Here is a 14,565-nt window from a genome sequence, read left to right on the forward strand (position 1 = left end):
AGTTGATGTGAAAGGTGTAATGATGATGTCTTTTTAATAAGTTGGAGTTACGAAACAGGACACTTAAAAAGGGACAGAGGAAGTATAACTTTGGCATTTAATAATTTTTTAAGTTAAAAACCAAGAAATAATTTTTATTGAAGTACTTAATACCCAAAACTAATTTTACTCTTAGTTTTACTATCTAAAATAGAATAAATTTACAACCACATGCACTTCTACACACTTGCATGCATATATACTTTACACAATTGTGGAGTTCCACAAATTACACCACCACCGTGTGTGATATTTCCAACACTTATGTGAATGTTCGTGTCAACACACGTGTACAAAGAGTGTGGGTATAAAATGGTTGCTAAGTTCAAAGTATGAGATGACATGAGCTGTGTCGGATGACCCTTTTTGAGACCAAATCCCTTTTCTTCTTCCTTGTGATCTGAACAGAATCAAATTTCTCTCTCTCTGCACAAAATTCAGGGTAGAGATATGGGTGTCAGAACCCACTCATATTTCATTTTTTCACTTCTCTTCCTACTGATCTTCACTCTCAACCTCCCCATCTCCCATGGATCCGACTCCATTTCTGCAAACCAGTCTCTCTCCGGGGACCAAACCCTTGTCTCAGCAAATGGAACCTTCAAATTGGGTTTCTACAACCAGCCAGGTAACTCCTCCAACTACTACATATGTATTGTGTACAATAAAGTTTCTCTTCGGACTATAGCTTGGATGGCAAATAGGGATAAACCCATCTCAGATAAGTACTCATCAGTGTTAAAAATCATGGATGGCAATCTAGTCCTCCTCAACGAGTCACAGATACCCATTTGGTCCACAAATCAGAACTCCGCCGCTTCAAGTTCTGTGGTGGCTGTTCTTGGGGATGATGGTAATTTGGTTGTCAAAGATGGGTTTAATTCAACCCAACCCATTTGGCAAAGTTTTGATTTTCCTACTAATACTTGGTTGCCCGGGGGTAAAATTGCATATAATAAGAGAACTAGGACTCACCAGAATCTAACTTCTTGGAAGAATAAGGAAGACCCATCTCAAGGTCTGTTTTCTTTGAGTTTAATAGCAGATACCAAGGAGTATGTGATATCGTGGAATGGATCTGAGAGGTATTGGACCAGTGGCTCTTGGAATGGGCAGATTTTCAGTTTGGTCCCAGAGATGAGGCTCAATTATATTTACAATTTCACCTATGTTGATAATGAGAATGAGAGTTATTTTACTTATTCGACGTACAATCCTACGACTATATCGCGATTTGTTATGGATGTTTCGGGGCAAATCACGCAACAGACTTGGTTGGAAACCACCGGGCAATGGAACTTGTTTTGGTCTCAACCGAGGGATCAGTGCGAGGTTTACGCATTTTGTGGGGCATTTGAGGCTTGCAATCAGATTACACAGCCCTTCTGTAATTGTTTGAAAGGGTTTAGTCCGATTGGTGATTGGAATTTGAGTGATTATTCTGGTGGGTGTGCGAGGACAAATAAGTTGCAGTGTGGGAATACAAGTGTTGCTAATCAGGAGTCGACAGATAAGTTTTATGAGTATCCCAACATGGGATTGCCTGATAATTCACTACCTGTTGCTTCTAGTAGCGCTGCCGAATGTGCATCTTCCTGCTTGAATAACTGCTCTTGCACTGCGTATTCCTATTATAGTAACGGGTGTTCGATTTGGCTTGGGGAACTTGTGAATCTGCAACTCTCACCAAATTATGGTACTGGAAGAACTCTTTATCTCAGACTTGCTGCTTCTGAGTTTTCGAAGGGTAAAGAAAACAAGGGGATCATTATTGGTGCTGTTGCGGGTTCAGTTGCTGTAGTACTACTTTTAGGCCTAGTGTTTATTCTAATCTGGAAGCGGCAGAGGAGGTTTGTTGGAAAAACAAAAATGGAGGGCTCATTGGTTGCGTTCGGATACAGAGATTTGCAAATTGCTACGAAAAATTTCTCAGAGAAACTGGGGGGAGGAGGTTTCGGTTCTGTGTTCAAAGGGACATTGCCCGATTCAACTATAATCGCGGTAAAGAAGCTGGAAAGCATAAGCCAGGGAGAGAAGCAGTTCCGATCGGAGGTTAGCACGATCGGAACCATTCAACACGTCAACCTCGTTCAACTTCGGGGGTTCTGCTCCGATGGCAACCAGAAGTTGTTGGTGTACGATTACATGCCGAACAGGTCCTTGGATTCCCATCTTTTCCACGAAAGGGAGGGGCAAGTCTTGGATTGGAAAACGAGGTACAAGATCGCTCTGGGAACGGCCAGAGGGTTGACTTATCTCCACGAGAAGTGCAGGGACCGTATTATTCACTGTGATATAAAGCCGGAGAACATTCTACTAGACGGCGAGTTCTGCTCAAAAGTCGCGGATTTTGGCCTAGCAAAGCTCATTGGCCGAGAATTCAGCAGGGTTCTGACGACCATGAGAGGTACAAGAGGTTATCTTGCACCAGAATGGATATCAGGAGTTGCCATAACAGCCAAAGCTGACGTTTACAGTTACGGAATGATGCTTTTTGAATTCGTATCCGGAAGGAGGAATTCGGAGCAATCTGATCAAGATGGGAAGTTTAAGTTTTTCCCGACTTGGGCTGCAAGGGTCGTAGTAGAAGGGGGCGACCTGTTTAGCCTATTAGACCATAGATTGGAAAAGAATGCCGACGAGGAGGAGCTAAGGCGAATAGCTAGAGTGGCTTGTTGGTGCATCCAAGATGATGAGAACCACAGGCCAACAATGGGTCAGGTGGTACAGATACTTGAAGGGGTTGTAGAAGTGAACCCGCCTCGGGTTCCTCGGTCACTTCAAGCGTTTGTCGAGAACCACGAGCATATAGTTTTCTTCACCGATTCGTCTTCTGGACAGAGTTCACAGCCAAAGAGCGCTCATTCAACTGCTTTCACTCGGGCCAATAGCTCTTCTTCCACAATGATTTCCAATTAAGTCCGGTCTGAAGATCATGAAGAAATTAGTGATTTGCTGAGTACTTCTCTATGCAGTTAACTATATATACATATAATAAAGTAGTTCCTGCCTTTTTTTGTTGTCTTGTTTTCGTATGTAATGCAAAGCCTTAATCCAAAGGGTGTGGCCTCATTTGTTACTTCTTCCATCTCAAAATGTTTGTCTGGTCCGCAAAACGAGGACTCAAAAATAATGCATTTCTTTTAATAAAAAATTCAATTTTCTTTTCATAAATTACAATAACTCATCGATATCTTATGAATTGTTGAAAAAAATTGAAATTTTTTTGCAAAAATTGTGTTATTTTTATGTCACCGTTTTGCGAACCGGAAAAACATTATGAGACGGAGAGAGTACTCTTTAGAATTCGCTGCATGTATTTCTAGTGGTTAAGCACGCGTGTTGCATGTTGTTTTTGTTTCCGCCTGTAATTTATTTTAACTCATACAGGAGTACAATAATCCTCTCTATTATATCTTGTTCTCTATTATATCTTGTCGAAAAGTGCAATATTTGTTATACCCAATTGTTTTTTACTAGCTGCGGATCCCCTGTCCTACTTCTTCTGTCCCACTCCTCTTCATGCACCACGTATCCACTCCTTGCTTCCCCTCTAACAACGTTACTTATCCAATTAAACTCCTTTCCTATTCTCTTTTATAGTTTACGTTCCCCGCTTCTCTATAATATGCACTTTTGTACTCTAACTTCATTTTATTCTTAAACTTGGAAAAACTTAGCAATATGAGTCTTGCACATCCTCAACTAGCATGGGCGTTCCGGCTATTTGTCGGATGTTTAACCAACCTTTCCAGTCTACCCAATCATCTGAAGCCGTGCCTACTAGCATGACTGAATTAGGGCGGATTTGGATTAAAAAGTTAAGTAATTTTTTTTTATTCAATTTTTTTTGCATTTGTTTGTTTTGCATTAAACTTTTGTTACTTATTGATTCGTTTCAACTAGAGAAATCAGAAAAGTAAAAAAATTTTGATTGAAACTCATAATTTTTTTTGAATAAAGACAAAAATAAGTCAACTTATTTTGTCTTTTTTGAAAAAATAATGAGTTTCGATAATTTCTTTTTACTTTTCCGATTTCTCTCACCGAGACGAATCTAACAAATGCAAATTTTTTTTGAATGAAGACAAAAAAATAAATTAAAATTTGTCTTTTAAATCCAAATCCACCCCTACTGCAGGTATTTGGATAGCACTAACATGCTTCAAGTTTATATAATTCTAAATCTCGATCAGCTTTAATTGTATTTCCACCCCCATTTTTTAGGCTCCATGATCACAATCACTGGATGAGGACTTTTGGTTCAATAACTTTCAGTGTGAAGGGCAACCAAAAAAGTAACCAAGTTAAAGTTCAAGATGATGATTTTACATCAAGTGAGGGTTGTCAAATTTTTTTTTTTTTTTTTTTTTTGTGATCGGCAGGGTTATGAAGATTACAAGTGAATGCAGTGGTTATGATCTTTATTATTATAGTACTAATTACCAAAAGTGAGCAAACTTCATGCGTCCTTTTGTGATGTACCAATCTAACTTATCATGATTTTTCAAATTCTATGTTTTTAAGTCTTAATTTGTTTTTTTTGTTTTTGGTAATTCGGAATATTCTTAATGTTTGTTTATACTATGTTTATAGTATGGTTAGTGCATACCAGAGGGAAAAATCGTGCAAAACAGAGGAGTGGGACAGGGGAATAGTTTCTCTGACAAGGAAAGTGGGGAACGTAAAAGGAAATAGGCCAGGAAAGGAGTTAGGGTTTAACTGGGTAAGTAACACTGTTAGAGGGAAACCAAGGAGTGGATACGTGGCGTATGGGGAGGAGTGGGACAGTGGAATGGGACAGAAGAAGTAGGACAGGGGATCTGGAGCCAAAGCTGTCTTCCATTCCCAATCCAAAGCCAATCCTAGTTCGCAACACCCTGATCAAGTTGCAAGACTGATTTTGGCCAAGTCAAACAGAATGGTTCTTCACCGTTCAGTGGTACCAATCAAAGGGTTCTCATACAATTTATGTGCGTCAAAACCCGCCAATGCAGGGTACATTAAGCTTTAATACTGATTGTGGTTCCTTGCATGCTGATAGGTAGAGAGCTGCAACCGGTGGCCTAACCCGTAACCATGAAGGAACTTGGATTAACGGTTGCCGCAGGGCTATGGAAGCAACTTCTAGTACCATGGCTGGGTTCTTGGCCTTGAGGGATGGTTTAAACCTTGCAATTGAGGAAAAATATCACAAAACTGGATGTTGAGGTTGATGCTCTGGTTCTAATTCAACTGTTTGCTCAAAACAATTTGGATTGTCACCCTCTTGGCAAAATAATCTATGATTGCAGGTTACCAATGGAGAAATTAGAGGTTGTGACGCTCAAACACATTCACCGAGAAGCAAACAAATGTAAGGATGCCTTGACGAATGATGCACCTATTTTTGCTCACCAAAAAAAAAAAAAAAAGACGCATCTATTTCTGCTGGAGACAGGGACGGAACCAAGATCTTGTAAACACGGGGCCAACCTATGAACACAATTTTGAAATTTGAATGTTCGGGAATCTAATAGTTTGTTTGGTTTAAATTTTAAGGGAGGTTTTTTTGGTAGTAAGTAGAGAGAGATAGATAAAGAAATGAGATTAATAATTGAAGGAAAAACTTATGGAAGACCGTGCACAGAGAGAGAAATTGGGTTTTGGGACAAAAAACGAACACATTTTTATGTCTAAATAATATCCAATACAAAATACAATACCTAGATGTTCTCACCAAACAAAAAACCAAAAATAAAACATTTATATTTAAAAAAAAAAAACCCCGAAACCGCGCGGGGGCCTTGGCCCCGTATGCCCACGCCTCCCTCCGTCTCTGGCTGGAGAATTTTATATTTATCGCACTATTCCTAGTTGTATTGTTCAATTTCTATTTGACTCTATAGGGTTTAAATACCTAGACTTTTATCCGTTTAATTTTATCTAAATGCACTTCTATTACCAAAAAAAAGAGAGAGAGAAAGTTTTTAGTAAATATATTAAACAAAAGAGATCAAATCTTCTGTACCGAAAAATTATTTGTACTTCTGTTCCTGCGTAATTTCAGCCGTAGAATGGCATAATAACCTATTCTTTTATTTTTTTTGATCCGCGATAACTTGTTCTTAGAAAGAATCTTTTGTGCAATTTTGTGCTGGATATATATTGCACGGAATTCGTAACTGCTATTTAACATCTGTTTGTTTGGATTGAAGATGATGATGCTAACGATGATGCATGGGAGAGGTTTATGTGGCTTTATTAATTGGGTAAATTGGGCTAACACCTCCTGAGGTTTACATAATGTAAAAAATCTCCCTCCACCTATGAGAAATGATTGTCTCCTCCGTGAAGTTTGTATTTCCAATTCAAAGTAGTACCGTCCATTAGTGGACCGTTAGGTGGCCGTTAAGTGAAAAAACAACTTTATTATCTTGATTCTTCATCGGAGCTTTCTGTAACACCGTTTCACTAAAAAAATTTAGGACTTTTTTCGTTTTTTTTCTTTATTAAATCCTTTTGGCTTTTGTTAATTTTGCTATAAATTTTGTGAATTATAGATTCGTTTCGAAGAGAGAAATCAGAAAATTAATTTTTTTTCTTTTACCCAAATATTTTGAGAAATAATCATTTTTTAGCAAAAAAAAAGAAGTTCTATTCATCTTGACCAGACGGAAAAAAAAAAAAAAAAAAGAGGTACGAAACTAACAAACGTAAAAAAAATTTAAATAAAGATGAAACCAAAAAATGTGAAAAAAAAAGGAAGGTTAGTGAAATGGGGCATTTATTCATCTCTTTTACCTTTCTTGTCGTCCTTTTTGATAACTTTGGATTGGACATTGGATTCGATGTGCCCTGGCTTTTTGGATTCCTAACATATGATTTGGCCTTTGAATTACTCGTAGTAGTCTCCCCTGGCAAGGTCTTTTGCCAAAGTTTCCTCTTCTAATGATGTTGTTGAATCTTCTGGTAAGTTTTAAGGCTAATTCTTCATCATCACTTGGCATGCAGTTGGCACATTCTACTTACTTCTTCTCCTTCTTCATCACTTGAACCAGAACTGAAACATACAGGGGATTACACATCATCTTTCAAAGCGCAAGTATGTATTGTTTTCCTAATATTCATATCACAATTTCAAGTTGCTTAGAATCTCTTTGTTCGCTCTCAATTTAAGTAATCGCCTATTTGTTCTAATTAATATCGCTTGTCTTTGTTGCTAACGAAAGATTAAGTAAACGACTTAAATCAGGAGAGGCCTCTACCAGAGTGTGCGGCGTGGGGTAGGGTGGAGTTGGAAAGGTAGCTAGGGTTATTGGTGAGGGTAATAAATGTTGAAAATTAGAAGGATTGGGTAGGTCGGTGTGGGCGCGTCGCCCGGCTGTGAGCTCAATACCCGAAAAAATGATTTTTTTCTTTTTATCGCTTTTTTGGTATTTTTAGTTTACAAAAAGGAAAAGTGGTTGTTTGAGAGTTGCTACGCAAGTTTTGAATTGGATTGTCACATGAGAAACCGTATTTGAGATAAATGTGACTCTTTTACCCTTGATCTAGAAAAAGGTCTTGGTCTACCGAAAACAGAGAATTTTGGGTTCAGGAGTCAGGATACGAGAGGGAAAGAGTTTTACGGCACTTCTCTTGCCCGATAAAATCGGTCTCTACTAATACTTGTGAGATTTGAAAAATTATTTTTATTACTTAACTTTTATGCCACATAACCAGTTTATAGTACGTAAACAATTTATAGCATGTTAGAAAACAGGTATGAACAAACATGCTTGAATATAGGTATTTAATTGCAGAAATTAATGAAGCCAACATACTGTTCCACGAAAGACTCCACCGTACGACAAATAGGTGTGCCATACGACACTGGTTTTGGTGATTTGCAGTTTCAAACAAGATTATACTACATGTAACAATCTAAACAGTGTCGGCCCCGACATTTGGGTTGCCCAAACCCGACATTCCGCTTGGTTGTCCACTAGTGTTAAGTATAAAAAGAAAAGAAAGACATACAAGAAAAAAAAAAAAGAACAAAAACAAGATTATATTGTCCATTTAGCTTGAATTACATCACCCAGGTATAGTGCTTTATGATTAACACGATTCTATTAAAAAAAAAAAACTTCTCCTTGCATTTTTTGAAGCAAATTCTTCAATTATTAGATCATCATACTTTAATTTATCAAAGTACTTATTTTCAATTGATATTATAGCCAATCCACTTAATCTCTCCTGCAACATGATAGTCTGAAAATAAGTTTTTATCAACTTCAATTTCGAAAAACTCCTCGCAGCCGAAGCAACTATGATCGGAATAGTCAACAAATCCGATAAGCAAACCAAACCATTTGGAAACCGCCATCTTTCTAATAAGACCTTATAAAATCAAGGATGCCGATCGATTTTGTTACTTCTCTCGACAATATTGTTTTCAAATGTCTAAGTTCTTGAAATTACTCCTTCCCGTGAATATCAACATGTTGATTGTATTCCAAGAAACTTTATAGTTTAATGCAATGCTCCATTAATTGTTCTTCAGCAACACTCTTGAATTTCACATTAAACAAAAATCCAACGATTGCTTCATAAAGTTCAAATTGTGCTCAAACCAGTACTTAAGTAATGCAAGAACTTGATATATGATGTGGAGGAAATAAGAAAACTTTAAAAGATCTTCCGATAATAGACTTTTATTGGCATCATCTCCCACATCCTCATCAAATTGTTTCTTTCTCTGAACATCTTGATGCGGCCCCAATTCGGTAGTCGTTGAAGTTTACCAAACGGCCGTCAAATTCAATTATTTATTAACCGAACTACAACTAAAGATTTGCATAGTATAGCGAGAAAGTCCGAGTCGATCCACAGGGAGTTCGAATATAGCTTGTTCGGATTAGATGTAAGGGTTTCCGGCGTTTAGACGGCCAACTTTTGGTTTTCCTTTGAAAGGTGAGAATTGCCCTTATGAAAATGACTAGAAAAAGAGTTTTAACTAAGAATTAAAGGCGGCAAGGCAATGGAGTTACTAACGCCCGTAACTTAAGCCATCCAACAATTCTCAACGAAAACACGGGTGAATCGCACGGCACAGGCTATCAACTGGAAGATTTAGCTATGAAAATAGTTAGACTTAACATAGAGTTTGAACAACAAGCTTAACACAAGGCGTGACATAGCTCACGGAACCATGTGAGCAAGCACATGATCACCGGAGATTAACAACGCCAAGACTTGCATTCAAACTAAATATCAAGGTCAAGAACTAGAAACATGGTTTGGAAAGCGAGCAAGTTCTTTGGTTCTTTTGGCAAACACGAGTCGAGACATAGCTCACGGAACCATATGAGCGAGCATATGATCACCGGAGGTTAACATCGACAAGTTTTGTTACATAAAAGGCGAACCACTCACATTTCCAAACCAAACCTCAAGTCTTAAGTCGAGAAAGGCAAGATTAACCCAAATCACATGACGTTAATCACTCCGTAGCCAAGCCTAAACGACTACTCACACCTAAGGAAAAGACTAGAAAACATGCTAAAGGAAGAAAACATGATTAACCAATAGAAATGAAAATAAACTTGATTTAAAGAAGAATCTAGTCCGTAGCTACAACATTAATACACGACAAATTAAACGAAACCAAATACTTACTTGAGTTGTTAAGGAAATTAACTAAGAAAGCTTGAAGCAAGACAACAATGGAACTTAAAACCTAAGCTAACTACTTACTTCCTTACAAGAGAGAGAGAAAGGAGAGTATTTATACAACTCAGCATTTTCTCTCCACAAAATATCCCTGAACTTGCCAAAAGTGGCAAGTATTCCATAAATGGAAAGTCCAAAAAGCAGTAAAAATATCTGCAGGAGACAAAAGTTATCGATACCATAGGCGAAGGTATCGATAACATCCTTCAAATATTCCCCCGGAGAAGCATGGTATCGATAACTCCAACAAAATGTTATCGATTCCCTCAGGTCTGGACAACTTGTGGACCAAAATGGAGCAAAAGGTATCGATACCATTGAGGATGTTATCGATAACATTCTTCAAAACTGCAGATTTCAGGTTGGCTTCAGCTTCAGCAAACAGCTCCCAGCAACTTCACAGCTCTTCAGCATCTTATTTTCATTCTCTAAACTTAAGTAAAGGCTACATTTTAAACCTTTCTTTTACCTTTCCTTTACTTTAATTTATTTAATGAAAATAAGAAAGTACCCCCCATTTGGAAACAATGGCATTACCAGAATTTCAAGATTCCATTTAAATCAAAATGTCAACCCCCCACTTTTAGTACAAAATAGAAACTGCACATTTTTCTCAAGAGAAAATGGCTCAAAACATGACCTTGCTCTTCAAATAAAACCTTGCAACTTTTTAGTTACTCTTAGAAAAATTCAAGGATCAATTACCGCCATTTTTAATCTCGAAAATCGATACTTTTTCAGAAAGTCATTTTTTCATACTTAGACAGATTTTAGGGGGCCGATAGGGTCTTCGGGTATTTGGAAGCATCCGGAGCATTTCTTGGCGTTGAAATGCGCCTTATTTGCACGTTTTATCTAAAAACACTAAAAACACACCTTACGTGCAGTATCAAATAACAGCTAAATAAATGCAAGTTAAAACAACATAAAATGGGACTAGTCGCACCAAATATCTACAACATTGGGTGCTCATCACATCTCTTTTTTTTTTTTTTGTGCAAATACCGGTTCAAAACAAAGTAGTGTACGAGTATGAAATGAATCAGATTTCATACTTATTTTTTCTTATGAATTTATTATGCTCTACTTTAGTTCACTACCACCAACTATACTTATTTTTTATACTCCACTATTACCACCAATTATACTAATTTATTATGTTCCACTAACCAAGTAAAGAAAATATAAAGTTCAGTTACCGAGAAAGAGAAACAAAAAGTCTGGTCTTGAAAGACTAGAGAGTAGAGAGAGAACCTTGGGCTTGAATCTGCTCTTGAGTCTTGATCAAAATAAAGAAAACAATTTCGCACAATCAGGCATTGGCGTTCGGCATTGTTCTTAACTTCTTCACAGAATCAGAGTAAGGGTTTACACCAGGTAAATTTGGGGGTAAATTAGAGTAAGGGTTTTGCACAATTCCCTCCCTTCTCATTTTGGCTATAGCGTCCTTTTTTTTTTTTTTTTCCTTATCTGATAGCCCTTATAATTTTCTCTCTTAATAATTTGCCCTTCAAATTTTTTTTATCTATTATTTATCCCAGGTGTAGAAAACCTCTCTTTGCCCTCCTAAATTTTCGCAAGTATCATAATTTTTTGAAGTGGGCGGAAACCATACATTTTTTTTTTTGTTTTTCTATTAAGGCAATACTTTTGTTCAGATTCAAACTAATGATTTCCCTCACGTCGAGAAAAAAAGAATAAATTTCCCCCACGGGCTAAAATACCCTAGAAAATTCATACTCAACCATAAAAATAAAATAAAATAAAAATCGTACTCTACTTTGAGAGAAAATATGAAATTCTTATTCAATTCAGTTCATCAATTACAGAGAGAACTAATCCTTTACATATATAGCTCACACACCGACTTACAATCACAAACCACCACCTTTACTCTCTAACTAATTCTGTTGTGATAAAGGAGCTAATCACCTACACTCACAGCCACACCATATGAGTTGCTCTCTGTCAAAAGTCGTTGCTGAGAAGGCTTGCACACAGACTCAGATGTAGTCTTCAGTTGTAAGTCAGTTATTGGCCTAATATCTCCAACATTCCCCCTCAAGCGATTGGGTGAGGAACGAACCAAGAGCTTGTCCTTAAGATAAAGAAATCGAGAAACAGAAAGGGGTTTGGTAAACACAACAGCAACTTGATCCATAGAAGAAATATGACGAAGAACAAGCTTTCTAGGAGCAACCTGTTCGCGAATATAGTGATAATCGATTTCAATATGCTTAGAACGAGCGTGAAATACAGGATTTGAGGCTAGGGCCAAGGCACTAAGATTATCACACCATAAAATGGGCTGAGAAGACTGACACACAGACAGATCACGGAGCAACATTTGAAGCCAACTCAGTTCGGCCACAGAATGAGCAAGGGCCCTATACTCCGCTTCAGTAGAAGAGCGAGAAACGGTGGGCTGCTTCTTTGCCGACCAGGAAATAAGATTGTTTCCCAGAAAAATACAATACCCCAAAGTAGATCGCCGATCAACAGAATCGCCAGCCCAATCAGAATCAGAAAAGGCTTGCAGATTAAAGGAACCAGGGGTGAAACTAAGACCATGATCAATAGTGCCTTTACAGTAATGCTACACACACAGCATTTATGCACAGATTTTGTGCACAGATTTGTTGTGGGGCTCACTACGGGTCTCACACTAATAATCCGAGCCGTTCATTAAATGTAAAACATTTTTTCAAGAGCTTCCGCGAAAAATCAGCTCAATCTGATACCTATAAGTGCTTGATTTAATCATCTAACTTTTCATTATTCTGAAATTCGAATGAAAAGTTAAATGATTGAATCGAGCATTGTAAGTATCGGATTGAGCTGATTTTTTGTGGAGGCCCTTGAAAAAATGTTTTACATTTAATGAACGGCTCGGATTATTTTTGTGGGACCCGTAGTGGGCCCCACAACAAATCTGTGCATAAATGCTGTGTGTGTAGCATTACTGGTGCCTTTAACATAACGAAGAAGACGTTTGACGGCAGTAAAATCAGCAATAGTAGGAGAAGCCATATGCTGACAGGCTTGATTAACAGCATAGGCCAATTCTGGTCTAGTAATAGTCAAGTATTGTAGAGCACCAACAATACTACAATAAAGAGAAGGATTACCAAAGGGAAGGGAATCAGTAGAGGAGGAGACAGACTTTAGAGCAATAGGAGTGGCACATGGTTTACATTCAACCATACCAGCTTTAGCAAGAATCTCACCAGCATACTTGCTATGGGACAAGAAATAACCATGATCATGAGATTGAACTGAAATACCAAGAAAATAGGAAGACCAAGATCTTTCATGGAAAAAGTACCCTGCATTTGGTGGATAAGCAAGGAAATAGCTGCTGAATCACTCCCAGTGACCAATATGTCATCAACATAGACAAGGACAATGAGGATAGAAGAGGAGGTTTTACGCAGAAACAAAAAAGAATCACAATGACTGTTAAGAAAATCATGAGAAAGAAGGAAAGAAGAGAAAGTGGAATACCATGCTCTTGGGGCTTGTTTAAGCCCATAAAGAGCTTTATGAAGTTTACAAACCATATAAGGCTGAGAAGAAGAAATAAAACCAGGTGGCTGAACCATATAAACCTCTTCTTCAAGAGTGCCATGAAGAAAGGCATTTGACATATCCAGCTGTCATATAGGCCAATTGAAAGATAGAGCAAGACTGAGCAAGATCCGAATAGTCGGTTGTTTTGCAACAGGGCTGAAAGTTTCAAAATAATCAATGCCCTCTTCCTAAAGATAACCCTTGGCTACCAACCTAGCCTTATACCGTGCTATAGTGCCATCAGAATTACGCTTGAGTTTGAATACCCATTTACAACCAATAGCGTGTTTGTGAGGAGGCAGAGAAACCAAGGACCATGTGCCTTGCTTTTGAAGAGCTTGATATTCGTCAAGCATGGCCTGAGACCATTGAGATGATTGCAGTGCTTCTTTGACAGTAATAGGTTCAGTAAGAGAAGAAGAAACAGACGCAGAAGAGGATGGAGTTGTAGTGACAGCTGTAAGACAAGTGGGAGCTGTCTTAGATCTTGTTTGCATAGGATGAGGGATATAAACTGGTTTGGCTTTGCAAGGTGGTAAAGGCAAAGCAATGGAAAGAGAACCAATAGGGATTTGTCCAGAAGGAATTAATGTAGGAGGAGGAGAAGAAGGCACAGACTCAGATGGAGTATGATCAGAAGATACTAAGGAAGGGGACTCAGAAGAAGAAGAAGAAGAAGAAGAAGAAGAAAAAGGGGAAACTAAAGGTGATAATAGACTAGAAGAAGATGAAGTAATATCTGTAGAGGAAGAAACCTGAGTGGAATTGGCAGTACTTGAGAGATTGGGAGGCCAAAAGAAGTGGGATACCTGAGAGAGAGACTCAGGAGTAGAAGGAGATGAAGAAGATTTGTAGGGAAAGATGTGCTCATGAAACACAACATGTCTAGAGAGATAAATTTTGCTTGAGTGAGGGTCTAGACACCTGTATCCTTTGACAGAAGGATGATAGCCCAAGAAGACACAAGGAAGGGATTTTGGTTGAAGTTTGTGAGACACATAGGGACGGAGCCAAGGAAAACATTGACAACCAAAGACCTTTAAAGAAGAATAGTAAGGAGGAGTATGAAACAGGACCTCATAAGGACTAAGATTTTGGAGAGTGGAACTGGGTATTCGATTAATAAGAAATGTGGCTGTAGCAACTGCTTCAAACCAGTATTTGAGAGGCACCCCAGAGTGATATAGCAATGCTATAGCAGAATCAATAATATGTCTGTGTTTCCTTTCGGCTATACCATTTTGAGCAGAAGTATAAGGA

At 38.1% G+C, this 14,565-nt stretch overlaps 1 protein-coding gene across 1 annotated transcript; it reads left to right on the forward strand.

Annotated features, from left to right (window-relative positions):
• Positions 1–383: 383 nt before the first annotated feature.
• LOC131324326 (G-type lectin S-receptor-like serine/threonine-protein kinase At2g19130) lies at positions 384–3,469 on the forward strand. Its single transcript, XM_058356259.1, has one exon. The coding sequence runs from the start codon at positions 490–492 to the stop codon at positions 2,956–2,958; it is 2,469 nt and encodes an 822-aa protein (XP_058212242.1). The 5' UTR covers positions 384–489; the 3' UTR covers positions 2,959–3,469.
• Positions 3,470–14,565: the final 11,096 nt, after the last annotated feature.

The sequence above is a fragment of the Rhododendron vialii genome, chromosome 4a, assembly GCF_030253575.1.
Source record: "Rhododendron vialii isolate Sample 1 chromosome 4a, ASM3025357v1".
Taxonomy (NCBI): domain Eukaryota; kingdom Viridiplantae; phylum Streptophyta; class Magnoliopsida; order Ericales; family Ericaceae; genus Rhododendron; species Rhododendron vialii.